This window comes from Phyllostomus discolor, chromosome 13, assembly GCF_004126475.2.
Source record: "Phyllostomus discolor isolate MPI-MPIP mPhyDis1 chromosome 13, mPhyDis1.pri.v3, whole genome shotgun sequence".
Taxonomy (NCBI): domain Eukaryota; kingdom Metazoa; phylum Chordata; class Mammalia; order Chiroptera; family Phyllostomidae; genus Phyllostomus; species Phyllostomus discolor.
In genome coordinates this window covers 47,276,296-47,295,648 of record NC_040915.2, presented here as the reverse complement: position 1 = coordinate 47,295,648, position 19,353 = coordinate 47,276,296, and the positions used below count along the sequence as shown (strand labels likewise).

Here is a 19,353-nt window from a genome sequence, read left to right as displayed (position 1 = left end):
CCACAGCTCCCTCCTGGGGGGCGAAGCCCATGAACTAAGAAGATGTGCCCGGCAGGTGTCGCTCGGGCCTGAAGCCGGCCTCAGAGTCTGCGGCGCCGGCGGATGGGCGGGGGCACAGTGGAGCGACCCGGCCGAGGTCTCAGCTGATGCGCTGTGTTGTCTCTCGCCCCTGCCCCTCCAGAGAGCCTTCAGCGCCCTGTGCCACAGCACCCACTTGTACGGCCGGAGGCTGGTCCTGGAGTGGGCCGACTCCGAGGTGACCTTGCAGGCCCTGCGGCGGAAGACGGCCGAGCGCTTCCACGGTAAGAGCAGCGGGGCTGCTGGGGTGGCCCCCTCAGGCCTGGGGGCCAGGGTACTGGGCGGCCACCGGGGGGCGGAGTGGGGTGCATCGGGAGCCTCCCACCCTTTGGGTCTCCAGTCGGGTTATTGGGAGGCCCGGCAGGAAGGAGGGGAGAGAAGGAGAGTGGGCCAGGGTGTTCACCACCCCGCCTCCCTTCCCCCTGGGCTGCCACGGCCAGCTGGCACTCCCACCGGGGGCTCACGTCCCGTGGCCTCTCTACTGAGTGCTGTCTGCCCAGGTTCTGCTGGCTGGCCCAGGGGGCCACTCGTGCCAATTGTCCTGCCCCCTCCCCCCTTTACTGGACCCTCCTCAGCTACCCCGCTTGAGGACCATCCACTGCCCGCCAGGGCCCCGGTGGTGCCAGCATTCACTCCCCTCACACACCTTTGCGGCGTCACATGGCCTGGCCGACTGTCCAGTCCCTCCCCGGAGAGTGGCAGGGAGCACCTGCTCTGCCTGGGGGCTGGGGACGTGGCCGTGACCTAGTGGGGCTGTGGGTCCAGTTGGGAAAGGCTGGGCACATGGTTTGAGCAGGTGGTGCAGGAAGGCCTCCCCACAGAGGTGACATTTGTGCCCAGGACCCAGGGTTGGCGTGAGCGTGGCACACGGTGGAGGGGCAGGTGGCGAAGGCGGGAGAGCCTGGCTTTGTGGAGGGGCTCGGTGGCCCCCTTGCGGCGTCCCCCACGGTGCTCCCCACGGTGCTCTGATGTCGCTGGCGGCATGCTGCCGCTGTGCCCCAGGGAGTCCCCGCACGACCCGCAGTTGCCCAGCTCTCGGTGCTTTCCTGGACAAGCCGCATTGCTCCAGCACCTGTCTGCTCCCCTCGCTGTCCCCGTTCCCCATTGACGGCTGGGGGCTGTCCCCTGGGGGCAGTCTGGGGGTGTTGGCGGCGAGGCCCGCCTTTGCCCCTCTTGTCTGCAGAGGGGGAGCCCGGGCCCAGGACTGGGTCGTTCGCTGTCCCAGCCGGTCACACTCGGCTGCCCAGACCAGGCAGCAGCGTAGTGGTTGGTGCCTGGGGGGCTGCTCTCGGGGGGGGGGGGCTGCGAGTGTCCCTGCAGGCCTCCCTGGTCTTACTGGGGCTGCATACACGCTGTCTGAGCAGTGTCTCGGTGACGCAAGGCTGCGTCCTCCACAGATGTGCCTAGAGCCCCAGGCGGGGGCGGGGGGAACCCTTCTACTGGGGCTCAGCCTGCCACGCCCTTCAGCGACCCCTCCTGCTCCCCGGTGCCCTCCCAGTCCGGGCCCTCCCTCTGCACCTCCCAGAGTGCACTGTTCCCTGCCAGCCCGCAGGCCTCTGTGTATCCTCTTCCCTCTATTGACAACGCCTTGCTCCTCAATTTTATGTTTTATAACCTGGCAAGCGGCTACCCAGTCTTCAAGGCTCGGCTCAGATGACACTTCCTCTGGAAGCCTTCCCTTCCCCCACCACTCCCCAGGGATCAGTGGTTGCTGTGTCCTCTGCTTCCCTGTGCGTCCCTGCCGTGTCGTCGTTCACCCTCCCACGGCTCTGACCCTCACGGGGCCCGTGCCTCCCCGAGGGGGCGCTGCTACGCGCTCCTCTCTCACAGCTCAGGGCCTCTCCGGACCCCGGGGGCCTGGCCGCCGGTCCGAAGTGCAGGGACCAGAATCCGGACCCATCAGGGCTAAGCACATAGTCGCCGGCTCACAACTCAGTAAGCCCCCAAATCCCGCCGTGCAGAGAGAGAGCCTGTCGGTATCGACAGCCATCGACAGGCCCACATGCACCGTCGGCAAATGTTTGTGTAAGGGACTCTCCCGGGCCCCCCGCGCCCACCCCCGGGGCCGGCGGGGAGTGCGGGCTCAGCACTGCGGCCGGCAGCGGAGGAAGGCTCCTTCGATAGATCGAGCTCTGCAGACAGCGTGACCACCGCACCCCGCCCGGAAGCGGTTCTGTGACTGTGACGCTCCCGACGGGGCAGACGCAGTGACGGCGTGACGCAGGCGGCGTTTATTTGCATACGCCTCCCCGTCAGTCCCGCCCCCGCCCTGTGAGGTGGCAGCCCCGTTCGTTGGACGGGTGAGAGAGCTGGGACCCGGCAAGTACTGACGTGACCCGGGACGGCTGTCATTCGCGAGGGTCGTGCTCTGTGCCGGGGGCCACCTTCGGGGGGTGGCGCGCGCTGTCTCGTTTTATAGATGGGGACACTGAGGCCCAGCGTTGTGCCCAAGGTCACTCGGGTGCGAAGGGGCAGAGCCGCTCCCTCCTGCCCCGTGCACCCTGCGCTGCTCCGGCCGGTGCCGCCGTCAGAGCCTGGGGCCGAGTCAGGCCCCGGCTGCCCAAGTGTCCGCCCTGCGGCCTCCTTCACCCTGGCCCATCCAGACCCTGCGCCCTGAGCGCTGTGGGGCTCCTTCCGGAGCTGGAGGGGATGAAGAATGAATCATGGTGGGAAACGTCGCGTGGCCCCGCACAGCGGCAGGGCCTCGTAGGAGCCCCATGGTGTGCGTGTTCCGTTGTCCCGTGTCCAGAAGGGGAAGCCTAGTCCAGAGGTGGGGGGAAGCCCCTGCGGCCAGCCAGGATGTCAGGGCCACGCCGGGAGCCTGGGGTCCTTCTGAGACCCCTTGGAGGAGCACCGCCCGCCCTCCCAGGTTCTGAAAGGGGCCAGCCCTGAGCCGAAGGCGACCCTCCAACCCACCACCGGGTCCCAGCTGGGATTCGCCCTGGGAGCTGGCAGGAAGCGCCCCTGGTGCAGGGGCTGGGTACAGAGACGTGGGGGCGGGGCCAGAGGTGAGCTGCGGTGAGGAGCTGTCACCCTCCCCCTGGGGCTGTCCCCCTAGGCTGCCGCCTCAGGGGAGGGAGCTCTTGGTGCTTCTGCTCTCTGCTCGGTCTCCTGTTGGCCGGCCCTGCTCCTGAGCCAAAGGGCCAGGGACACAGCAGGACAGGGATGGATCTGGTGGCAAATATCAGGGCACGTGGTTGGGGTTAGGGCCAGGTTTTCCGGGGGGCGTGCTGGGACAGGAAGCAGGTTTTCTGGGGGGCGTGCTGGGATGCCCTTGTGATGCCGCCTGCCTGGAGGGGTCGCCAGCAAGCACAGCTGAGTGTCTGGCTCCAGGCCGACCTCACCTGTTCCGGGCATGAAGAGGTGGCAAAAAGTGGTCTGCGAGTGGGGGGGCCGAAGAGCCTGGAAGGAAACACCAGTTTCCGCAGCACTCTTCCAGAGCTGTGCACAGCGAACCTCTGAAAACGGAAGGACGTTCCGTCCACGACACAGCAGAACAGGAGGCAGGGGTGTTCAAGCCAAGCCCATGGAACCTCGTCTCCCTGGTCCTAGAGCCCTCGCGGGGGCTGGTGTCAGAGCGGCTGTGGGCCCCAGAAATGCTGTGTGCGTGCGTGTGTGGCTGTCCGGCAAGAGGATCTCTTGTCGTCATCACATTCTCTGTGAGCTCCCGGTCCCCAAACACTTCACTTTGGGAGAAGGGGCATTGACACCGACATCACCAAGACCTGGCCTCGGGGGCTCCCATGTCCCCTGCACAAGCGAGGGTGACGGCGGTGCCAGTTTCTGCAGTCCTTGAGAAGGTGATTGGGGGACAGAAGGGCACGAACTGCCTTTTTTTTAAACACACACGACACGGGCAGGAGGTGCATGCCCTCACTCTCCCCATTTGCCAGGTGAGAGGACCGAGGCGCACGGAGATGCCGTGACCTGCCTGGTGCACACAGGTAGCTGGAGCTGGGAGCAGTCTGGCCCCTGGCCTGGACTCTGTGACTCCTCCGTCTGGCCTGCCCAGGACGTGGGGGAGTGGAAGGGGGCAGGCGCCCTGGAAACGTCAGCCCCTCTCGCCTACCCACCCCATTGGCCGACCTCTTCAGGCAACAGGAGGCGCCCGCAGCAGCCCTGAGTGTCCCAAGTAGGGCTGCTGGCCCCTGGCCCCCTGCCCCCAGCTGGCCCCTGCCCTCTCGCCCCCCCCCCCCCCGCTGCCCCTCCCCTGTGGCAGAAAGTGCCCAACTCACTTGTGCCGAAACCTGCCCTGCCCAGAGCTCCTGGGCCCTGTTCCCGCACCGGCCCTGAGCTCTGCCAGGAAGGTGCTCAGCTCTCAGGGGCAGCCGGGAGCCCCGTCTGCCCAGCCTGAGCACCAAGGTGGTGACAAAGGGCTGCCGGGGCAACACGGCCGTGGAATGACTGGCAGGCAGCTCCGGGACAGTGGGTGGTGGCTGGGGTGGATAGAGGGGTGTTAGCGCGGTTACCCCCATTTCATCCCTGTGCCTGGGCTCAGCGTCTCCAGCAGACCAGCCACACTCCCTGGTGGCCTGGAGGCTGCCCAGCCCTAGGGCCAGCCTCCCGCCCCCCGCCCCCACCATCAGGTCCCTGGTGAGCTCTGGTCAGGGTGGACGGACAGCTTATCCGAGGGCGCCCAGCTACGAGCGGCTGAGTCGGGAGTCAGACGCAGGCTGCCGGCCATCCTGCCGGACGAGTAGTCCTGTCAGTGGGCGTGTGTCAGCAGTCCTTACGTCTCACCCCAGCATGTGTCCCCTTACCTGCTCTGTGGCTGGGACATGGTACTGGGCCTCAGCTTTGTCATCTGTAAAATGGGACCAGGGTGCCTGCCTCATTAGGGGAATTGCAGCCCTCAAAGGAGATGAGGCCTTAGAGCCCCAGGCACACCATGAGCATGTCACAGATGCCATCCGCCCTGCCCTCCCCATCGGGGACTAGTTCTCCTCCCTCGTCCAGGCCACCGGGGACAGTCCCTGTCTCTCTCGAGTGCTGGCCGGTCCAGGCTGAGGAAGGGTGCTGTGCGGGCAGAGGACCGAGACGTGCGGGGGCGGGGGGGGGGCCGTGGTGGTTGTGAGCCTGGACAGTGGCGAGCCTGGCTCAGTGTGAGCGTGAGACAGAGAATACAGGTGCGCCTAACACGCGGGCTCAGGTGCATGTGCATCCGATTCTGGACGTCTCCCAGCCCCCCGGGGCTCCCGTGCCCGGCCCTGGGTGTGGCCCAGAGCAGGCACTCTCCAGACGCGGTGACGGAGCGTTCCTGAAGTCCTGCCATTCGACGCCATTTGGCAAATAAGCGAGCGGGTGCCCAGTCTGGTGCCCGCGGTTTATCTGGGGTCCCTGGCTGCCAGCCAGAAGAAGCCAATTTGGTTTTAACCCCCCCCCACCCAGTACTTCCCACCCCCAGGAAGAACCCTTGTTTCATCCATCATCCCCGGATAAGGGCAGGGTCACGTTTTCCATTCGAGCTGACGCCTAAGAAACACCCGTGAAATTGAACACCAAAGAACAGGTCTTTCAGAGTCCTTTGAGAAGTTACCCTGACTGGGCAGAGCTGGACCCTGGACACTGGGCAGAGGTGCCTTTGGGAAAGGACTGGGAGAGGAAGACAGCGTCTCTGCCCAAATGGTGCTCCCCGCCCCGCTTCCCAGCCCAGCCCCGTCCTCTCAGTCTCCTCCTCGGCCCCCTCCCCGGGCAGGTGCAGTGCGGCCTTGCGTGTGGGAGGGTGGAGAGAGCGAGGAGGGAAGAAAGAGGAAAGCCGGCCGCTGGCTGTGTTCTTTTCTTCGCAAGTGTGTCACAGACCAGCGGGGTCGTGGCATCGAGCAGCTCTCAGCGCCTGGCAGGCCGCGGTCCCTGCAAGTGCGCCCGGGGAGGATGATGGTGCAGAAGCGGTTCGCCCGCAGAACCCTCTGTGTTCGAGCGTGCGCAGCCGGGGAGGCACCGGCGGACGGGCTTTTATTTGGCCGGGAGTGTGGCTCTGCTTCCCCGCTCCGTCTTGTTCCGGCTGGGCAGGCTGGCGGGCTGGTGGGCTAGCGGGCTGCGGTCAGCGCCTGCACCTTTCACCTCCGGAGCCGGGAGCGTGGACGTGACCCCGATGGCGAGTGGCTGGCAGCGGCCCCGGCCCCCACTTGTGCCCGGCCAGACACAGATGGGGCGCTTGTCCTGCTGGCCACCAGCCTCTAGCACCCAGCTGCCCTCCCAGCCAGATAGGGGAGGAACGTGGCTGCGAGGGAGCCCTGTCCCCTCAGCCGTCTGTCCCCCACGCCCCTGCCCTCAGGGTGTCAGAGAGTCAGCCTGTCCCTGACGCCCCTCTTCCCCTGAGGTCCACGTCACACCCTCACCCCCTCCTGCTGCTGCTCTGCGTGCACGTGCGCAAGCGACCGCCTGGCATTGCCTCTCCCCACGAGGCTCCCCCCCACCCCACCCCACCCCACCCCCCGCCACAGGACCCTGGCCACACCCCCGCCCTGGCCCTGCGTCTAGTGCACGTGGGCGCGGGCTCACTGTTGGGGATAAACAAGTGTAAGTAAGAGCCTGTCGCCAGCTCGGCCCCTCTGGTGGAGCGTGGAGTGTGCACCAGGTGCAGTGCAAGTGCCGGCTCGGCCCGTCTTCACTGTCCCCCCAGGCTGGACAGCGGGCCCCAGGCCCCAGGGTTGGTCAGGCGGGCAGCCCGCCCTGCAGCCCTGTTGGTTGACAGGGCCTCTTGATGAGACATCACCTGACCGTCTCTTTTTGGACTGATGCTGCTCTCAGGCTCACGGGGAGGCCCCTGCACGCATCAGGACAGATGAGCCTCCCCGTGAGTCTGAGAGCACCACCAGTCCAAAAAGAGGCGGTCAGGTGACGTCTCATCAGAGACCAGGACAGGTGAAGGAGGGAGAGAAGGGGAGAGAGCTTTACGGGAGACCCACCTGGGCGGGGGCCACGCTGAGCAGTTTCAGGCACCCGGTCTCCTTGTAGCCTCAGCTCCTGCAGAGGGCGCTGTTCCCTCGTGTCCCGGGTGCACAGGGAGACCCAGGGAGGTCCAGTGCCTTGCCCAAGGACGCACAGCGCTGCCCACGACAGCACACACAGCCCTGCTCCACCGCTCCCTGCACCCCCAGCTGTGCCCGAGTCCCAGACCATCCCCCTCAGTCTGCCCTGGCGCCCCATCCCAACCGGGCAGTGGTCACAAACTGCAGCTGAACACAGCCTGCAGCCGTTTTGTAAATGCAGTCTTGGAGGGGGGGGAGGGGTGCACAGCCACACCCACGTGCACGTGTACGGGCTGTGGCTGTGCTCTCACTGCGTGAGGGCAGGGTCCAGTGGCTGTGACAGAGACCCTGTGGCCCACAAGACCTAGAATCTCGGCTGCCTCGCCCTGTGCAGAAGAGTTCAGAGCCCTTGAGCCTTGTGAAATGGCTGCTGTCATGTTATCCAAAAGCTACAGAGGGCTGATGCCACCACAACCCCCTTTTCTCCGAGAGCGCAGGGTCCTGGAGGCCGCGCGGCTGCACCTTGCCCCCTGGCGGGCGTCCTCTGTGTCCAGGCTCGGCTCGCCCCGGGGAGGGACCCGGCTGCTTGGCTGCCCCTCGGTTCTCACTCCTCCCTCCACTCAGCACTTCCCTGTCACCGATGCCGAGCCCCACTCGCACCAGGGACAGAGCAGCACACACGGCCGATGCCCGAGTGGGAGAGGCAGGTGGCAAAAAGGAAAAGTCAGTGACAATGGAGTTGGACGGGAGCAGACCCTGCGGCGGAGGGCAGAAAGGAGCGGGGCGGGAGGACAGGCTCCAGATACAGCGGTCGGAGGTCTGCCCGGGGGTCAGGACTCGCGTGGAACGCGAAGGAGCCCGCCCGCCAGCGATCGGGGGAAGCCGCTTCGGGCAGAGGTCCCGCAGGTGCAGAGGCCCTGGGGCAGAAGCCTGCTCCCAGCAGGCCGCTGTGCAGCGGAGAGGACGCGTGCAGGGCGGGGAGGGGAGCTGCGTGCAGGGCGGGGAGGGGAGCTGCGTGCAGGGCGGGGAGCCATAGGAAAGGAGCAGGGCTCCCCAGTGGGTGTGGCGGGGAGCCAGGGTGTCACTCCAGATGCAGGACGTCCCTCGGGAATTTGAGGAGGGGGGTGCCGTGCCTGACTTGCACCGCCAGAGCCCTCCTCACTGCTGCATGGCGCTTGTGTCGCAGGGGGACCAGAACAGGGGCAGGGACCCTGTGGTGGGGGTAGGGGGGGAACAGGGATGGGAAGAAACGAGAGGCCTGAGCTTCGACCGTGGTGGTGGAGGTGGGGCCAGCAGGCCTGGGTCCGGATGTCCGGAGGGAGGTGGAGGCAGGTGCAGCGTTCTTGGCTCTGAGCCCCTCGGAGGCTGGCGGTGCCGCGTGATGGCGAGGCCCGGGAGGCCAGGGAGGGGGTGGGGCCCCGGCCCTGGGTTTGCGGTGCCTATTAGGACTCCCCGTCAGGTGTCAAGCAGATAGATCTATGAGTTCGGAGCTCAGGGGTGAAGTCCGGGCTGAGATATAAATTTGGAAGTCATCAGCACACAGATGATATTTAAAGCCTGCAACGGCTCACCAGTCCCCCCGCCCCCCGTTCCATAACTTAATCATTCATCAGATGGCACATTTTCAAAAGATCGGGGACCAGGAGAGCCCATTATCCCCACGCCGGCCCTTGACAATGTGCCTCCTTGATCTTGGCCATGAAAACATAATCATCCGGCTTTAAAAATCGCAGTCAGGAAAGTTCAGGCAAGTATGTGAAGGCACAGAATTTATTATTCTAAATACCCCTTTGCCGGGGCTCTTCCCGGCTCCCTGGAGGCGGACGGGGCCGGTAAGCTCCCCTGGCCGCGTCTTGATTCCTCCATTTGGGTGCTGCTTGTCCCTGCCGCCGCCACTGAGGGCTTCGCTGTGGCAGCCCTGCCTGCAGGGGTGGGGAGGGGGAGGGCCACTGGGGGGGCTAGGAGGCCTGCAGGAGATGTGCCCCTGGCCTTGGACATGGGGTCCCTTCCCCGTGTTGTTGTTCTCCCTGCTCCCCGTGGTGCTGGTAGGCGGCCCCAGGGGAGAGGTGGGCATTGGCCTGGAGACCCGCTCTGTCTCACACGTCCACGGCGGGCCCAGCGGGTGGAGGCAGGACCAGGAGGAGAAAAATCAAGAGGCAGGAACTGTTTCGGTCAAGGCAGCTCCTAGGCGGCAGCTGCCAGCAAGGGTGCAAACGCGTGGCCGTGGGGAGGGAGCCGCACTCCCAGAGCAGCGTGCTGCGCCCCGCACAGGGGCCTCAGAGGCCGCGCAAGCCGGGGCAGGCGCCTCCAGGCCGCCCCCAGCCTCTCTCTCTGAGCAGTGTTTTGGAAATATTTCCGAGCGCTCGAGCAATATCCTGCACACCCTGCGCCCCTTCCCCCGGGAGCGGCTGTCCGTGCGGGAAGGTACTTGCTCCCAATCCAGCTAAATTGTTATTGACTTGTGTTCCCTGCGTTCTGCAAACATTTCACTCAGCCGTCGCCGGCGAGGCCAGGGTTCCCTGCTAGGGCTAACGGGGAAGCCAGCTGTGCGGGCCATTTCTCCTGCTCTTCCTCATCCATCACGGAATTAAACTGACAGAAGGAGGATTTCAGCGCGACTTGGGAGGGGAAGGGGCTGGGCCAGGATTGGACGAGGGGCCGGGGGCCTGGGGACCGGAGTGCTGCGAACGGGGGCAGGAGGAGGGCGGACTTCCCGCCAGGTGGTGGCTGGCGGCAGGGGGCGGCCGGTTTTGATTCCAAGCCGCGGGCTGGCCCAGGCGGGAGGAACCCGAGGAAAACACACGGGCGAGGGGGTTGTCATCGCTGCCTCACGGTCGCAAGCGAGGCCAGTGGGGTTTTGTCGACGGAGAGGGGAGAGAGATTCAGAGGCTGCGAGGGCGCGCCGTCCACCAAGACCGGCCACAGATCTTTATGTGGCCTACAAGCCACGAAAAAATGTGTGTTTTTTTTAACTGATCACCACTCTTTTGCTTTCGGAGCTGGCCTGAAATTGGAGGTTCTGGCTTGTCTTGAAGAATCAGGTCTGACCCCCTGGGCCTGCATGCAGCCGGGGCCCAGTGGCACGGCCTTTCCTCTGGCCACAGTCCACAGCCCACCCACCCAGGCCCCCTGGCAGCACCCCGCCCCCACCGGCCCCGAGGCCTCCACTCTCACCGTGCTGGTGCAGATGTCACCCTGCCAAGACCTGCGAGGGCCGTTGCCACCTCCTCCCTGTCAGCCTCTGCCCCGACCCCAAGGCCTGTGCCAAGAGCAGGGGGCAGGGGGCTGTCACGTCAGCCAAGCCCCTTGAAACTGAAGCGTCCGGCAGGCCTGCGGCCGGAGGTGCAGGCCACCTCCCCACCTTCCCTGGTTCCTTCTCTGGCCCTCCGCAGCGAGTCCCCGCCACCCTGACCCTCCCGTTGCTGTCCTCCTGCCCGGCTGCCCCAGCCTCTGTGACCAGTGCAGACCCGTGCAGGGCGGGGCCCTGTGCCCAGAGCAGAGCTCGGGCCCCCTGCATTTGCAGGGCGCCGGGGTCCTGGGCAGCTGTCTGCTGGCAGAGCAGCAGTCGGAGCAGTCTCGGTGTCTCCGTGTCTCGGTGTCTCGGTGTCTCCGTGTCCCAGCGGCCAGCGCCAGCTCCAGCAGAACCGCGGCGGGCAGAGTCCAGGCACTGGTGGTTTTCTAGATGATTCTGCCTGGTAGTTCGGTTGAGAACCGTTGGCCTCTTGAGCAAATTGCCGGCGCGGGCAGGTGGGTGCTGTTCCGGGGCTGGTTTTCAGTCCCAGACTCTTCTGCTAAGGAGTCCCGTTGCGGGGGTCGGGCCAGTGTCCCCACTGCAGGGCGGGCAGCTGAGCCCTGGGACCCTGGGCGTCGCTGTGGAGTGACGAGAAGGCCCCCGGCCCGACCTGAGTCCAAGGCCCCACATGGGAGTGTGTGTGACCACATGTGACCGCATGACTTCCCCAGGCCCCAGGCTGGCTGCTTCCACGTCTGACAGATGGGACAGGAATGTCACCCGGCTCGCGTGAAGCCACCCAGCCTGCTCCCCAGAGGAGCGCTCGGAGGGGGACACGGGCATTCTCGGCTCCGACGCCCCCTCTGCCTCTCAGCCCTCGGCGCCGACTGGGCCCTCGGTTGGCTGGGCCCTGCCCGCCTGGCCCCGAGCCTCGCGCTCTCCCACCTCGTTGCACAGACGCCTGCGCAGCGGGTGGGTGCTCCGCCCGTGCTGCAGAAGGGGTCGAGAGTGGCTCAGAGAACAGCCGGAGACTGCGGCTCCGCCCCCCTCCCCCCACCCCTGGGCTCCCTTGTGGCCTCCATGGCTGCTGGCTCAGTATGTCCTTTGGGGTTTTCTTGGTGCTGTATCGCCAGCCCCGGCCCAGCACGCAGTAGGTGCTCAATGAGCACTTGCCGTGAACGACCAAAGGCAGGAACGTCCGAGGCCCCCGTGAGAGCAGGAGAGCGGCGCCGTGCCCGTGTGGCGGAGGGGGAACTGAGGCGCGGCTGGCATTAGCAGCGCCCTCGGGCCCCAGGCCCAGGGCCCTCGAGGCGGGGACCACTCACGTGTGCCAGAGCTGCTGCCCCCGCTGCGGGTGGGTGGCCGTCAGGACGGGGCACGGACGGAGCCCCCGAGTGGGTCCAGGGCCGTGTCGCCGTCCCGGGCGTACAGAGGAGGGGAGTACCCGGAGCAGCGTTCGTTAGCGGCAGGGAGAGGCTGACCTTGACTGAGCGCCTCAGCGCTCCCCTTGTGCCAGGCCTTAAACGTGCCAACTCTCCTGGCTCCCCTAAGCACCCTCGGCAGCGCGGGTACTTACTGTGCGGTGACTGCAGGCGGCCCGGGGAGGTGCGGCCGCGGCCCCGGGTCACCCAGCAGCCTGGCTGCAGCCGCCACCACACGCCCGTGGCTCAGAAGCCGCCTGCCTGGCGGTTCACAGCCCCCGCCACCTCTCGGGGAGCCTTTCTTTCCCTGTGCCGGCTCCCCACCTCCCCCAGACCATCCCCGCTCTCGTCCCCCCTCCACTCGCCTTTCCTCAACGCTCTGCCTCCGGAACAGAACCCCGGGAAGTGCCTTCTCCTGTCCTCCAACAGCCGCACCCCCACCCCACGCACCACCCCCCCCCCCTTCCTCTCCGCCTGCCTGTGCCTTCCACACGGGGCGGCGGCACCGGCGCCAGCCAGGGACAGCAGCGCGACGCGGGCTGGCATTCTGTCAAGGAATTAATTGAAAAATAAAACCATTAGATGGGAACTCCAGAAATGCAAAATGGTGGTTGGAGGGTGCAGAGGGAGGGGGCAGGACTGGGGGGTTGTTGGGGGCCGGCTGAGCTTTTTGTCAAGTTAATTTCTCGGGTGTGGATGTTGGGTGACATTCACTCGTTGTTTATCTCCGGGTGCAGCTGCGGCGCTGAAAGAAAATGCACAGCTTGTTTTGTTTATTTATTTTACACCTTTCTCTGGTTCTGCATTATGTTTGTTTGGTGAAAACCCACTGAGGCTTTTGATGTCGGGGAAGTGGGATGGCAGCCGCCGCTCCCGGCAAGCAGGGGCTCCTCCGCGTGCAGGCAGGGCCGGCGGGCGCTGCCGGGCGGCATGTGGTGGGAATTCAGGGCCTGCCGTGCCCTCTGGGGGGTGCGCCTGGGGGCCTGACCAGAGCCAGCAACGCCAGGCCCAGGAGAGCAGTGGCCGTGGGCCGGCAGGAGCCCAAACGCCCATGCCAGTCCTCACTGTTGCCCCGGGAGACAGCCTCACCTTTGTCCCTAACGCACGGACCCAGAGAGCAGCAGTGACTTGCCCAAGGTCACGTGGCAGAGCCGTCGGAGGCCGTGGAGTCGGCCACTCAGCAGCCTGCCCCCCCCGCCTCTGCCCGAATGCGGCGGGTGGGTGCCCCTGCGCCTCCGTTTTCTGACCTGGGGGAGGGGCCTGTGCCTCCTCGGGCCTCGGTGTATGAGCCTTTCCGTGGCAGCCCCCACCTGCTGGCGCGCGTCCGCCCAGGGGCGGCTCCAGAGACAAAGACACTGACCTCGGCACCGTCGGCGGGCACCCCAGGGCTGGGCGTTTCTCTCTTTACTCCCTGGCCCCCCAGCAACCCCAGGAGGAGAGGCATGGATAGCGCCCCCACTTTGCAGGTTAAGGGAGTGTAGCACAGAGGTGCTGGGTCCATGGTGGGGCTATGGCGTCGGGGCCAGCAGGAAGGAGGGCCCCTCCCTGCTCCTGGGGGTCAGCAGGCAGGGGCTGCAGGAGTGGACGGGGCGGAGGACCTGCCCCGTCCCCCATTTTAAATGGGGGATCGAATCTCAGACGGTGTGCGTGCCCTGCCTGAGGTCACACAACGTGGGAAGTGGCAAGGCCAAGGGGGCCTCGCTCTGAAGCCGGACATGGTGACCCTGTGCCCTTTCGTGGGGTCCTGTATGACCTCGGCCGTGTCTGCTGCCCGCGGCAGGGCCCCTCAGGAGAGCCCACCTGCCACCGCACAGGCAGCAGGTGTGGGGTGCAAGCTGGACGCACGGAGGCTGCCTCGAGTTAGCGGTGGGCCCTCGGGGTGTGCTGGCCTCTGCACCTCCATCTCCCACCCGGGAGGTGAGGCCACAGCAGTGCCCCCCACAGGAGGGCGGTCTGTGGAGCTCGGGGGCAGGGGGGCTGCCGGCGAAGTGCCCGCTGTGCGTGTTGCCCGTTCCGGCAGTGTCCGCCTCCCTCTGGGCCTCCGTTTCCTCAGCCAGGCGACGCCTCAGGTGCCTCCCTGCCCTGCCGCTCCTGTCTCACTGTTTTCCGCCATCGGCAGCTTTACTCTTGAAGAATTGCTCACCCTGTAGCCATTTACTCTCTCGTCCAGCCACGGGTCGCAGAGCACCCACGTGGGCTGGGCCCTGGGACACGGCCGCCCCCGCCCCACTCCCGGGGTCTGCCGCTGGGAGGGGGCGTCCGGGACGGGCCCTCGGGCCCCAGTTTGCTGCCCTTCTGTTTCCCAGCTCCTACCACCTGCCCACAAATTCAGTTTCCAGAGGCCATTGTGCACCTCCAGAGCCTGCGATTATCCGGAAACCAGGACCACGGAGGAGGGGGCTGGAACGGAAGTGGTGTCTCCCCGGGGGGGGGGGGCAGGGGGTGGTGGGGGGAGGCTGCCGCCCCTGCCCTCAGCCCATCCCCGCCCCCACCCCCATGACCAGCAGTGAGGGGCACAGCCGCCCGGCCTCCGGGCTCCTGGGCAGCGGTGGGAGGCGGCCTCCGCAGCTTCCTCGCTCTCACCGCGGGGGCAGCTCGCCCCTTCCCCACGTCCCACGAGATTCGCTCATCTCCTCGCTGGGCAAACGTGGAGCTCTCGCTGGGCGCCGGGCCGCGTGCAAAGAGAGGGGACTGAGGGGACGGGGCGGCGTCCCGCACAAAGGAACACCTGCCGTGGGGAGCAGGGCAGAGGGCGGGGCCCTCTTTTCCACGCGGTCAGGGGAGGCCTCTCTGAGGGGCGACGCAGCCGCTGGGGTTTGAGTGAGTCGGGGCCTGGGGCCCGCAGACGCGGGGACGTCGGGGTGGGTGGGAGCGTGCTGCACACGTCTGGGGGCGGGGCCGCCGAGGGCCTCGGGTTTCCCTCGCGTGTTCTAGAAGGACCCTCGGGCCTCCGGGTAGTGTCCCGGGCAGTTGGGGAAGGATGACATAAAACATGGGCTTGAGAAGGCCGGTACATGTGCCCAGGAACCACCTAGAAAAGACCCGAGGCTCCCCGTCCCTGGGCCCAGCGCTGGGCGGGACCCCGCGGGCACCCAGGTGAGGGAGACCAGCCTGCAGGCCCCCAGCCCAGAGGGGGTGGTGCGGCCGCCTGGGAGACTTCCCAGAGGAGGCGCTGGAGCTGGGGGGGGCGAGGGGGTTGGAACTGCCTGCCCACAGCTGCCTCGGTGGGAGTCCCCGCCCAGCCGCCCCACTCCATGCCCTCCCCGGGTGGTCGGGGGACCGGCTCCCCCTCTCCTGCCTCCTTGTCTCCCTGGCGTGCTCTGGCCAGCAACAGAGACTTGCTTGAAAAGTGGAAAGTGTGGTCTTTGGTGTGGCTGGGGTTCAAATCCTGGCTTCCTGTCTGCGGCACATAGTAGGTACGCAGTCAGTAGTGTCAGGGGCCCAGAGGGCATGTTTTTGCTGAGCCCGCCATGCCCTTTCACATCTTCATGCTGTGCCTCTACTTCCCCTTCCCTTTGCCTCATGGAGAACTCCTCTGCACCCTTCAAAGCCCAACTCAAATCGCCTGTCCTCATTAAAGCCGCCTCTGGCTTGCTCCTCCCTCCATGCCTCCTCTGGAACCCTTGAGCAACCATTCACCCAGCGTTTATTGAGCACCTACTACACGCTAGCCGACTACTACAGGGTTAAGGGTCAGCTGCCCCTGGTTTCCTCAGCCCTTGCCCTGGCCAGTGCGCCCAGGCCGGGCAGGGATGCCTCAAGCCCTGAGCTGCTGGAGGAGGCCTTCCTCCCTCCCCTTCCACATGGGGTCCTTCCCTCCGTGGGAGGAGAAGAGGAGGGGGTGGCCCCCAGAGCAGGAGTCTCTGGGCCCGAAGGTGGTAGCACTGCCCCCGCCCCACAGCAAAGCTGAGACTAACCCACAGTCTCTCTCTCCTCTCTCATGGTTTCTCCCCGCCTCCCCCGGCCGCCTCCCCCCACCTGCCTCCCCGTCAACACGCTTTCTCCCGGTTTCTCATCTCTCCTTGCTGCTCATGTGTCTCTCCCACCGCATCCCGTCTTCCTGTTCTTGGGTTTCCATCCTCCCCCTGCTCCCCATTCTGCTCGCCCCCTCCCGCTCCCCCCCCCCCCACACTGTCTCTCTCCTCCTGCCTCCAACCCTCTCGGCTGTTCTCTTCTCCTCTCCTGCCATCTGGGCTCCCACAGAGCCCCCGAAGAAAAAGCGGTCTGCGGTGTTGGACGAGATCCTGGAGCAGCTGGAAGACAGTGAAAACGACAGTGAGGAGCGAACCCTTCAGCTGCGCGCTGGCACCGAGAGGGTACGTGACTCCAGGGCCCCGAGGACTGGGGACAGCCGCTCCGGCTGCCTCTGCGCTCCCTGCCACGTGGGCTGGGGGGCGGGAGGGGGTGCTCGCTGGGCTGCGTGGAAGAGGCAGGCGCCCCACCGCCACAGTTCGAGGGCAGAGGGGACGACGGCCTCCGTCCACCCCAGCCGCGTGCTGCTGCTCTCACGCGGGTTCTGTGACTCGCTCCTCCTCCCCGCGGCCCTGAGACGGGACGGGGTGCCGTCCTGCCTGCAGGAAGGTCAGCGCACAGAGGGGTCCTGGCTTCGCTCCAGGGGCCCAGCGCCCGGGAGTAATAGCCCAGCACCCCAGTGCCCCAGACTGTGGGGCTGAAGGCAGCCCCTTGGTGTCCGAGTTCCATTCCATTGGACCCCCGGCCCTGCTGCGCAACCTCCCTGGGCCCAGCCGCCTCCTCGCTGGCTGGTTCCGGCCTCTCGAGGCGGCGGTGGGAGGGGGGATGCCGCAGGGATCCCTGGGAAATGCCAGGCACGGGGCTGCTGAGTGTGCGGACGGGCCCCAGAAGCTTCCATCCTCCCCTTCCCTCCAGGGCTGCTGAGCGGGAGTCCGGCCTGCGTCTGTCCGAGGGCCTGCCCCGTCCTCGTCACGGGACCGCAAGCCCCGCCTTCGTCCCCCTGGCATCCCCCGCCCCTGCCGACCAGGGCTGGGGAGGCCTCTGAGCTGCTGGGGAAGCCCCTGCTCTGAGCCCAGACGCAGCCCCGCGGGTGGAGCCCAGCTGTGTCCCTAATGGCAGACACCCTGTGCCCACGGGCCGGGAGCCCCGTGAGATACATCCAGGCCCCCAGCCCGGGGAGCGAGCCTCGCCCCCAGGAGGGCTCGTGCCTGGCGCAGGCCAGGGAGCCGCAGGCCCGAGGGACCTGGGTCTGACCCGCAGCCATCCGAGCCCAGCTGCACAACCTCACACCCCGAGGCCCCTCTGACCCTCAGCATCTCTCTCCCTAAGGTGGGGGTGGTGCTGAGCCCCACCTCTGAGACCCACCTCAGAGGCAGGGCTCAGACTCACTTGGTCGGCACCCTCGGCCTCGTGTTCTCTCCTTGTTGGGGCCTGTGGGAGGCTCCTAGAGAGAGTCCGAGAACCTTCTGTCTTGTTGTGTAAAGCTCGGTCTGTGCGTTTTGGGGGTTTAGTCCTCGTCCAGCTGGTGGAGCAGCCTGGGACCCCAACCACACCCCGCGCCCCGGCTGCCCCGCAGGCCTGGCTTATCGCCGGGCGCCCCCAGGACCGACTGCAGAAACAGCCCCGGAGCGGCTCATCCCAGCCGCCCGCAGGGTGTCCCAGACTGCAGGCAAGCACAGCTCCTGGGCGGGGTCTGTGTGTGTGGTAGGGCGGGTGTTGAGCCACTCTGGCCAGACCCTCGGCTCCCGGAGGTTGGGACAGAACCGGGAGGAGGCTGTGACGGAGGCAGGAGCGGAGCAGGCTCCCGGCAGAGGCACAGCAGTGCCCCAGGGCCCTGGGCTTCGGCGGGGTCCCGTACCCCTGACCAGCCTGTGGGCCCAGGGGTGCGGGAGCGGGGCCCGAGCGGCAGGTGCGGAGCCAGCCCCCTTCCGGGGCTGGGGCCCCGCCTGGGTGCCTCTGCCACCCCCGCCCACTCTGACTCCTGCCGGTCCCATCTCCCAGGCTCCCCTGCCAACAGTGCTTCCTGTCGGGCTTACCCGGGGGAGCCCCAGCGGGCACCTGGGGGCCACGGTACCCCCGCCCTCTGTCCTTGGTGGCTTCTCCACTGAGGGGCCAGCCCTGGATTCTAGCCCTACCGCCACCTCCCGGAGGCCATGCAGCCAGAGTGCTGTCGCCCCCGACGCCTGGCCCTCGGCCCCTCCAGCTCCTCTGGAACGAGCTCCGAGTCCCCTCTGGAGCTGCCTGACGGGGGCAGCGAGGACGTGGGGAGCCAGCGAGGCCTGCTGCCGGAGTGACTGGGGGGAGGCCTGAGGTGGCCTCGTGGAGGGACAGGAAGTGCAGTTGGGAGACAGGAGCGCATTTGGCTTGCGTGTAGGGGGCTCCAGAGGCTGAGCAAGGGGAGCAGGGGGGCTGCAGAGCTTGGCGGTCTTCAGGGTGAGCCCGGGGCGAGGGGCAAAGGAGCCATGGAGGGGGGGGGTTGGAATGTGGGGCCGGACTCAGGGAAGGAAAGGAGCACAGGCAGCCTGGGCCCCTGGGCCCGGTGGGTGGGCACACAGGCCACCTGCTGGAGGGGCTGGCGGTCAGGCAGGAGGCGGAGGTGAGGGACCAGGAGGTGCGTTTCTCGGGGAGGGCATCTCAGCTCCGCACCCAGTGCCCAGGTGACCTGCAGCCGGGGGCTCAGCGCCTCCTGCCTTGGTTTCCCTGCCTTTAAAATGGGTACAAGAAGAATTTCTGCCTGCTGGGACTATTTCTAAAATTAAATAAAAGATTATGGATGGAAAGCGCTCAGCAGGCTATTGTTTCATGCCTGGTGAACACTAAATAACCAATGATGCCCTTGTTGTTGTTAGTATTACTACTAGTTAACAGAGACGAGCTGTGGGGGCTGCCCCCAGTGAGTGCCCGAGGGAGTCAGACCCCAGCCCAGGTCCAGCAGGCCCGGGGCCCCGTCAGGGTGGACGGCACGGGGAGCCACCGAGAGGGGGCTGTGGTGGGAAGGAAGGGGTCTGTGAATCCAGGAAGGCGGGCTGCAGTCAGGGGCGGGGGCGGCGCCCTCTGGCCACCAGCCCCAGAGCAGGCTGGGCAGGCCGGTGGTTCACACAGTCCGTCCTTGTGCAGAGCCAGGGCCGAGCCCCAGGGGGCGGGGGGGCCAGTGGCTGCTGTGTTTACCCCCATTCGCTTCCACCCGTGGACCCCGGGGTGGGAGGCACTGGCAGTGCACCTGAAAGTCAGGCTCGGGTCCTGGGTCAGCGCTTCTGGGTGCTCGTCAGCACCCCGCCAGCAAAGGCCCCCGGCCGTGGGGTGATGCCTGGGTGTGCGGGGAGGGGGGGCCTGCCTCCTTCCCTCTGGGAAAGGCAGCTCGCTCCCTCCGGCCGGCTTGCACACGGGGCGGGGGCTGAAGCGAAGGCACCGCGGCTTTTCAGAAGGGCGAGGCCAGAAGGGCACAGGCCAGAGGCAGGGGCTGGCAGAGCCCAGTGCTAATCCTCACCCCGTCTATTCACGCACCCACCCACCCACCCACCCATTCCTCAAGCACACGGAGTTGGTGCCCCCTGGGGAGAGGCACCGTTGGGCGCCTGGGAAGCCAGGGCAGAAGCGCTGGGGGCACCCGCAGGTCCGTCCCCAGGCGGGGAGACCCACAGGCCAGGCGGAAGGCGACTCCAGCGGCCTCGGTGTTCCC

At 66.7% G+C, this 19,353-nt stretch overlaps 1 protein-coding gene across 2 annotated transcripts in view; it reads left to right on the top strand.

Moving 5' to 3' along the window:
* RBM19 (RNA binding motif protein 19) overlaps nt 1–19,353 on the top strand; it is a 100,094-nt gene that overhangs the window by 71,200 nt on the left and 9,541 nt on the right. The window contains exons 23-25 of one of the 2 annotated variants that reach the window (XM_028527881.2): nt 182–302; nt 15,906–16,018; nt 16,590–18,439. In XM_028527881.2, the coding sequence (XP_028383682.1) occupies nt 182–302; nt 15,906–16,018; nt 16,590–16,598 (243 nt within the window). In that variant the 3' untranslated portion in view covers nt 16,599–18,439. Of the gene's footprint in view, nt 1–181; nt 303–15,905; nt 16,019–16,589; nt 18,440–19,353 lie in introns of those variants that run through there. The other variant, XM_028527880.2, reaches the window with a different exon arrangement.